The sequence below is a fragment of the Elephantulus edwardii genome, unplaced genomic scaffold (assembly GCF_000299155.1).
Source record: "Elephantulus edwardii isolate Elephantulus edwardi_28Jun2011 unplaced genomic scaffold, EleEdw1.0 scaffold00168, whole genome shotgun sequence".
Taxonomy (NCBI): Eukaryota; Metazoa; Chordata; class Mammalia; order Macroscelidea; family Macroscelididae; genus Elephantulus; species Elephantulus edwardii.
In genome coordinates this window covers 4,658,502-4,667,291 of record NW_006399918.1, presented here as the reverse complement: position 1 = coordinate 4,667,291, position 8,790 = coordinate 4,658,502, and the positions used below count along the sequence as shown (strand labels likewise).

General features: G+C 44.5%; 1 protein-coding gene across 1 annotated transcript in view; it reads left to right on the top strand.

Moving 5' to 3' along the window:
• The window catches only part of CCDC19 (coiled-coil domain containing 19), a 42,759-nt gene extending 38,664 nt beyond the window's left edge, over window positions 1-4,095 (top strand). Inside the window, exons 11-12 of the mRNA XM_006895451.1 lie at window positions 3,366-3,590; window positions 3,904-4,095. Of these exons, the coding sequence (XP_006895513.1) occupies window positions 3,366-3,590; window positions 3,904-3,982 (304 nt within the window). The 3' untranslated portion in view covers window positions 3,983-4,095. The remainder of the gene's footprint in view (window positions 1-3,365; window positions 3,591-3,903) is intronic.
• Window positions 4,096-8,790: the final 4,695 nt, after the last annotated feature.

Sequence of the window (8,790 nt, the reverse complement as noted above, 5' to 3'; positions counted from 1 at the left end):
TGTGTGTATATACATACATATGTATACATGCATATGTATATATGTGTGTATATATGCATATGTATATATGTATGTGTGTATATATGCATGTGTGAATATATGCATATGTAGATATGTGTATATGTGTGTGTGTGTATATATATATATAGTGTTGTTGCGAATCATAGTGACCCTATGAACGAAAGTCCTCAACTCTTGCCTGACTTTCATCCTTTCTCCAGGTTCAATAGGGTTTCCGGAGGCAAGCTTTTACGGAAGTGGATGCCACTCCCACTTCCAAGCTTGTTTTAATTGGGGAGTTCCACTAAACACTGTCTACCATGGGTAACCATTATCACATTTGACACATCAGTGTCAGTGTTCAGCTTCACAGTGACCACAAGTTGTATAACTTTATTTTGTTGTTGTTGTTATGTGCCGTCAAGTCGTTTACTATGATTTTAATGAAAGTTTACAGAAAAGTAGGATTTTTATCCATTCATTATTGTACATTTTTTTCCCTTCCTCCCTAGTTAACATTTTTTTTTTAAATTAAGGTTTGTTTTTATTGGTTTGCTTACAAAGTTTGTCTACATTGTGTTTCACACTATTCTTCTTTCACTTTGTGCTTCATACAACCATGCTCATGCATTATGTTTATAAAATGGATCATCATTGGATCTTGCCCATATTACCCTGTTTTTTGCCCCGCCCCTTCCTGTTTATATCCCCCTGCTTCCTTCAACCACTAAACTGTGTAGCCCTGTGGTTTCACCTCTAACCCATCATCACCCCTTTACTCACCCTCCTTGAGTTCCCATATATGTTTTACTAGTTATCCTTCTGTTTTTACAATAATGGTCTTATGCAGTATTTGTCCTTATGAGACTGTTATTTCACTCAGTATAATGCTTTCCAGCTTCTCCCAAGTTATGTAGTATTTCTTGAAATAATTGCTCCTGAGTGCTGCATAGTATTCCATTGTGTGAATATACCACAATTTCTCAATCCATTCGTTAGTGGTTGGGCATTTGGGCTGTTTCCATGTTCTTGTGATGGTGAATAACACTGCTATGAACATTGGTGTACAAATCTCCATTTGTGTCTCAGTTTTTATTTCCTTGGGGTATAATTCCTAGTCGTGGAATAACTGGGTCATATGGAGCTTCTATATTCAACTTTTTGAGGAAATGCCAAACTGTCTTCCATAGAGGTTGCACCATTTTACAATCCCACCAACAGTGTATGAGAGTTCTTACCTCTTTACATTCTCTCCAACATTTATTGTTTGCTGGCCTACTAAACTTGTGACTGCTACTGGGGTGAGATGGTATCTCATTGTGATTTTGGTTTGCATCTCTCTTATTGCCAGTGATTTTGAGCATATCTTCATGTGTCTGTTGACCACATGAATGTCTTCCTCTGAAAAGTGTTTTTTAATTTTTAAAAAATATTCATTCCAGGGAGCTCTGGTGGCCTACTGGCAAGAAGCTGCACTGCAATCCCAGAGGTGCATGGTTTGAATCCACCAGATGCTCTGCTGGAGAAGAAGGGGCAGTCTCCTCCTGTACCTGTCAGATCTGATTTGACGGTACACACATACAAAAAATAATAAAATTTAAAAAAATATTCATTCTTTGTTGCACATTTTCCTCTCTCCCCCTCCCTTCCCTCTCCTTCAGTTTACTTTCTTTTTAAAATTTTTTAATGTTCATTCATTGTTGCAAATTTTCCTCCCTCTCCCTCTCATAGTCCACTTTGCAATGCACCTCTTATTCCAGACTGTTGTCATACATATACATATATATATCATGCCTAATCATATATTCCTTTTTAACAGTTGTTTCCCTCATCTGTTCCAATGTAGTGCTCATTATCTATACACTCTTTTCCTATCCTCTCCCCAGGCCCCCATGTCAGTCCTATTTTTTATAACAGTGGAATGACCCTAAAGGGCATTATGCTGAGTGAAATATCTCAGTCACAGAAGGATAAATACTGCATAAAGACACTTTGGATGAAAGACCTGGCAATCTGTTTCTGAAACATCACAACCTTGAAAACTCTGTGAGCACAGTTTTCTTTGGCATACAGGGAGCTGCTGAGTTGAAAACAATGTGATGGCAATTGGCTTTTAAAAAAAAATATCATTCCAGTGACACACTCTATTTCCACACTCATCCTTTCATCCAAAATAATAAAAATGTGAAGCCATAGAGAACTACTGTGCATATAATAAAGCAGTGTTAGTGCCAAGAGGAGTGTCTTGATGCTTGCATAGATGTGTCTGCGTTGTGCAGATTTGGTGTCTAAATACAGAGGGGCTTAGAGACAGAAGTTACTGGCTGATAAACTTGGAGGGCTCTCCAAGTTTTTCAAGAACAACAACAAAAACAAAAACACCCTATAGCATTTTAGAAGATATTTGAACAATAGATCTCTAAGCTCTCAAAAAAACGGTGGCATTTTTAAAGGTATTTGAATAGGAAATCCAAGTTACTGGGAGTTGAGAGGAGGCTCCATAGGTGGTGGGTCTGGGAAGATGCTCATGGGAAAGGAATTCAGTGAAGCGATGCTTTCAGCACCACTGTTGGGCTGAGTGGCCTCTAGGGAGGAGGGCTGATGGGAAATTCATGGCTAAGGTGGTTAAACATTTAAAAAATTACATTGAGAAAGAAATTAGGTATTAACTCACTACATCTCCTCTGAGAGATTAATATTTTCCATTGTAAGTCTCTGAGCCTGTCTGGTTAGGTTCACATGGAGCACCAAGTGATCTCCCACTGTCAGGCTCTTAAGAGGAATGAGAGGTGATGGATCAATAAGAGAGCTTAGAAATAATAGGCCCAATGCCATCCTTCTTTTTTAGCAATTATGGATTATGGACGTATCACTACTTTAAACTGTATAGCATCCTCTTGGTTGATTTGGTTAATGTTCTTATTTTTAGACAGGAAAGAAAAGAAAAAGAGAAATATTCAAACAATAAGAGAAGGGTTATGCATTGTTTTAAAAGAGAAGAGGAGGAACAATTAGCTCCCAGCTGGTGAAACTTCGCTTGCAAGACCACCCACATCATTTGCAGGGCCCTGTGCATTGAACGTGTCGGCACTTTGCTAAAAAGTGAAGAATTTAAAAATGGTGACTGAGGAGTATAAACCAAAGGCAAATTTATCTAAGGTTGAGGCCCTTTGTTAGTGTATGCATCACATGTCCATGAAGTTGGGCACGGAGCCTCATGTGGCAGCCAAGGGGGCAGGCAGGCTAGGGCCTGACCTCTGAGGTGTAGAAGAGGCAGGGAGGGCATGGTGGGCTGTGTTCTCTGAAGCACATCCACCGGGAGGAGCCCCAGCCCAGCCTGTTCTGTTCCTGTGCTCCTCTTCCAGGGCTCAGAGAGAACAGATTGAGAAGGAGCGAGTGGAGGAGGAGAAAAAGGCCACAGGGCGCCTGCAGCATGCCAGCGAGCTCCGGCGCCAGGTGCGCGAGAACCAGCAGAAGCAGGTGCAGGACAGGATTGCTATCTTCGAGGAGGGCCGGCGCCTCAAAGAGGAGGCCGAGAAGCGACGTGAGCGCATCAATGACATCAAGAAGAAAAAGCTTGAAGAGCTGAGGTGTGCAGGAACCCCTCCTTCCAAGCTCCTCTCCTAAAGAGGGCTCAGTAGGCTGGAGAGAGCAGGGACAATGATACAAATGCCCTTCCCTTGTTTTGAGGCTCGCATGGGCCACTCTCCATTGAGGGGCCTTTGCTGGAAGTCTGGGTGCCTCCTGATCTTCCTGGCTCCCAGGAACTCTTTGGTGGGATGCGGTAGGCTTGATAGAATGTGTTTAGGGTGGAGATGGACTGTGGGGATAGGTAAATAGCCCCCTGCTATATCCTTTTTGGTCTGACATTGCCCCTCATACCTGCCTGTGTTCCCCCCACAGAGCCACCGGCCTTCCGGAGAAGTATTGCATTGAAGCTGAGAGAAAAGCTAACATCCTGTCAGCTACCTCTGTGAGCTGAGGGGGGCCTCTGCTTTGAGAAGCAATGCCTTTGGTGACAGACTCTGCCCAGTCTCCTGGTGTCTATATGTGCTGCTAACTTAGATGTCTCATAGTTACAGATTAAATCTATTTTTTCCTAAGGAATTGCTCAACTTTCTTGTGGGGACGGCGTTACTGAATGTAGTACTGAATGTGGGGGAGACTAAACTGGGGAAGACCACAGTAGCAGACACTGTGATGCCCAGGTGAAGAGAATGATGTTTGCCTTGTTTGTGCAAGATCTTTCTCATGATCTTATGTCATAAGCCAGGGGGACTTTTGCTCTTTTTTCCTCTTCCCTTTTCTGTGATCCCTTAGGATGCTGTCACCAAGTCCATTTCAGCACAGTCTAGTCTCTGCCCAGTTGCGAGGCATGCTAGGGCACTGAGGCTAGGAGCTAAAGATGCCCTCTCGGGGAGGGGCTGGGGTCAGGGCTGGGCAGGGTGGAGCTGGAAAAGGAGGTTCCAGGGCTGGGCTTGAGGCCGAGCTCTTAGCCTGCTCACGCCCATGACTCAGACCACATCTGTAGAGGGGTGATGTTTGAACCTGGGCTGGCTTCTCCTGTCTCTGTCCTCTCTCGTCAGAGCCCTTTCAACTTGAGGTAGTGCCTCAGCACAGACACCTGTTCGTTCCTCACAGGGACATGCCCAGTGCTCTGCACCCTGCCAGCTCAAGCCTGTCACCCAAGTAGCTAGGTTCACCTCAGACCACCTCACTTCCAAAAGCCACTATTGTCTCTAAGTTATCCTCTATTTGTACAAGAATACTCCATTAATTCACTTCTTCAAATTCTTACTGACATCCTATCATGTGCCAGGTACAGTTCTGGACACTTAGTATAACAGACCTGGTTCTGCTCTCATTTACATTTGAACAGGATGCTTGTGCTGCCTCTCCCTAGTTGTATCTTGTGCCTTCAGGATAGTGCCAGCCGTCTGGGAAAAGCCCTGATTATCACAATCCCATTTCAAGTTTACATGCCAGCTTTCCAGGGATAAATCCCCTTCTTTCTCTGGGTGCTTGGGTGGGGAGAAGGAGCTTTGTCAGCTGTCATCACCAGGCGTCATATTCCCCTCCCCTCTTGGTGCTCCACTTTTCAAGTCTAGAGCCCAGACTGTCCCCCTTGATGGGTCCCGCAGAAGCACAGGACAGCTGCTAGGAGCGTCCCGGGTGTTTACAACGCTAAGTTACAAGGGCCTCGGGCAAGAGTCCTCTTTTCATAGGGTCTAGGGAGAGTCAGCAAGCTGCTTCCTGTGCTTCCTCTTCCTTAGGACAGCACAGCTTCCCCAGGCACCTTGTCCACCTTCCCCGCCAGTGAGGACTGCTGCCCTGTCCAGACAAGTGGCAGCTCATAAGCTTCTCACCTCCCCTGCTCAGCCCCTCTCACAACAAGCCTCCTCTCCAGAGGAGCCAACAGCCTCCTCCCTAGAGGTCTTGGTACATGGAAGACCTGTACCCCACTCAGGATGGGAGGGGACTCTGGTGCCCTCTGCAGTTGATACACCAGTATACCTATTTCTCAGGGAGCTCTGGTGGCATAGTCCACAGGGAGTTGGGAAGCTAACCCCAAGGCTGGTGCCTCTCTGTCAGGTCAAAACCACCAGCAGCTCTGCTAGAGGGACATGGATAATCATCTATGCAATTTACAGCTTCAGAAACCCAGTTAAGGGTCAGCTTTGAGTCAGTTCTGATTTGACAGCAATGAAATCTGCAGGGGCCAAGGCATGAAGTCCTTACCTACTTTAGGAGATGATCTTGCTAGCAAAGTCGGAAACAGCCTTGGGTGGAGATGATGGGAAGGATGGCACTGGGAGTTTGTTCAGCTCCACACTAAGTGTCCCTTTCAGGCCTGGAAGGAGCAGGAGCAGGCCAAAGAGAAAGGATTCCGTGCTCACTAGTGACTTCTAAGCCCGTGCAGAGAAAAATGGTCCAAATCTGGCTGCTGCTAAATGTAGGGTTTATAACGCCAGGCAGATCCTAAGTCCTAAAAGTGAGATCATACTGACAGGGCCTGGACGTGGGCAGTGATGGGTCACATAAATGAAGGTCTGGCTGCAGAGCAGAAACTAGCGAGTTAGCTCTGAGTAGGTGAAGACAGTTTGGGAGAGAATCCGAGCTCTGCCTGGGCTGTGCCTGGGCTCTACTTAGGCTCTCTCTGGGCTGCTTGGTCCTCTCTCCCTCCCGCCACCGTCACGTTCTTCAACGTCTCCTTCTCAGGAGTGGACCACGATGCTGTCTGCACCCCACTTATCACTGATGCTCCCAGGTGGGTGCAGTGGGTGTGAATACAGCAAGTGACACTCAGAGGAGGTGACACCAAAATGACTCTAAAATGTTTAAGCAGTATTACAGCAGAAGTGATTTTTTTAAATAAAAATATCCCTGTAGGTAGGTCTAAGAAAAACATTTCTTTTTCCTAAGCCCACTTTTTATGTATCAATATACATTTAAGGCTGAAACTCGATGTTAATTTAGGTTTTTGGCCTTCTATTATGTTCCTATCAGAGCTGTCCTTATTACCGAATGACAGTGATGCTTCATATGGTTTCATCTGAATGTGCTACACACAGATATTGTCAATTTTTCTGGTGTCTTAGCTACAGTATTGTGAAAATTGGTATTTGTGAACCTATATCAATATTGGTTTTGAGAATGAAGTAGTAATAAGAGGAAAATGAGAAAACACAAAAAAGGCTTCTGCTCAGTTCAATGTAGAAATGTAATTCAGTGCAGGAAGATTTTCGAAAACAATTTTGATGCTGTTATGTACTATTGAAATGACACAAATTGCACAGGGAGAGACTGCCCATCTTTCACCCGCAGAGCAGCTGGTGGATTAGAACCATGAGCTTTTGGACTGGCAACACAGCTTCTTACCACAAGGCCACCAGAGTTATCTATTTTGTGTTTAGTATTTATGTGATCTAAGAAGTATTAAGCGGTAACTTGTGGTTGCTGTGAAGCTGAACACTGTGACACTGATGTGTCAAATGCATCAATGGTTACCCATGATGGACAATGTTTGGTGGAGCTCCCTGATTAAAACAAGCTTGGAAGCAGGAGTGGCATCCACTTCCATAATAGCTTGCCTCTGGAAACCCTATGAACTTGGAGAGAGGATGAAAGTTACAGAAGTGTTGAAGACTTTCATTCATAGGGTCGCTATGAGTCACCTACCACTCAAAGACACAACAACAACAACAACAAGTATTACATATAAGCAATCTACAACTATACTACATTCTATGATAGGACCTAAAAAAAAAAACACACCAGAAAACCAAAAAGCCTCAACACCCAAACAAGGAAACAAACCAAAACCAAAAAACCAGCTCAAGAGCCTGACCCAAGCAATGGTCTTTTCAATGCCTTCACATATGTGTGAAAGTTGGAGAGTGAATAAGGAGGACTGAAGAAGCATTGATGCCTTTGAATCACATTGTTGGGCTGCCAAAAGGACAAATAAATCTCTTGGGAGGAAGTGTAACTGGAGTGCTCCTTAGAGACAAGGATGGTGAAACTTACTTCACATCCTTTGGGTATGTAGTCAGAAAGTGCCAGTCCTGGGAAGAAGACATCATGCTAGGGAAAGGAGAGAATCAACCTAAGAGAGCTGGATTGACACAGAAACTGCAGTAATGGACTTGAACAGGGAGGAGACTGTGAGGATAATACGGGACAGGGTAAGGTTTCCATCTGTTGTTCACAGGTTCACTATGTGGTAGTCAACTCGATGGCACCTAATGACAACATGATGAAACTGATAAGCATCAGTAAGGATTTCATGTGGTCTGGTGCAGGAGTGTCATAGAGGGGGTGACACCATGGTTTTACTGCACTGGATGACACTAACCCTATAGTAATACTACTTCCACTCATGGAAGAAAGATATGGGGATATTGACATCTTTCAGGATTCCTAAGAAGCCTAGAGCAGGCTCTCATTGGCTCCAGGGCTGGTCTGACTCATCATAGGAATCTAGTTCCTAGAAGTGGGACATTCTGAGAGCTAGGCAGGAAGTGGCTACATGGGTATCTTTTATCCTTCACCTTTCTCTCAGAAGTGGGGAAATTTATAGGAGAAAGGCCCTGGCCTTAAGTGAAGGCTGGTGTGGTCAGATGGTGGGATATGGGAGCCAGCAGGAGGACGTGAGCACAGCTTGCAGAGAAAGGGTGGGGCCTGGAGACAAAGATGAAGAGAAAGAAGTACACTTGTGTGGACCCTAGTGTTTAAGAATGACCAACCTGTTTTGCTGCTAGAGGTTGGAGCTTTGGGTGGGCAGCAAAGTTTGGTAGGAATGGTTTCAGCTTCCTGTCCCCCTCCTCAGTTCACAGGTGAAATGAACTCTGTGCCCTGACTCTCAAGCCACTGAACCAGCTAGAAGTGGCTGGGAGGCTGCAATGGAGTGCAGTCAGTCAGAAGGAAAAGCTAGAGAGAAGTATTGCTTGGTATAGTGTTTCCCCCCCTCCCCCAATATATTTAAATTTTGAGTTTTTTCAAACGCAGACTTTCCCTTCACACTTTCCTTCATTGACATGTTTCATACAATCATTCTCATACGTTGTGTTTTTATAAAATTAATCACCATTGGATTATGCCCACCATTACCTCAGCTTTTCAGGTCCCTGCTGGATCTCTCTCATTTTCTTTTCACCCTCCCTCTACCAAATTGTGCGACCTTGTGATTCCCCCTCTATATATCCTTACCCCTTTGTTCCTACTAATTTTCCCCTTAGACTTCAGTACACATTTTACTAGTTATCCTTCTATTTTTACAATAATGTTCTT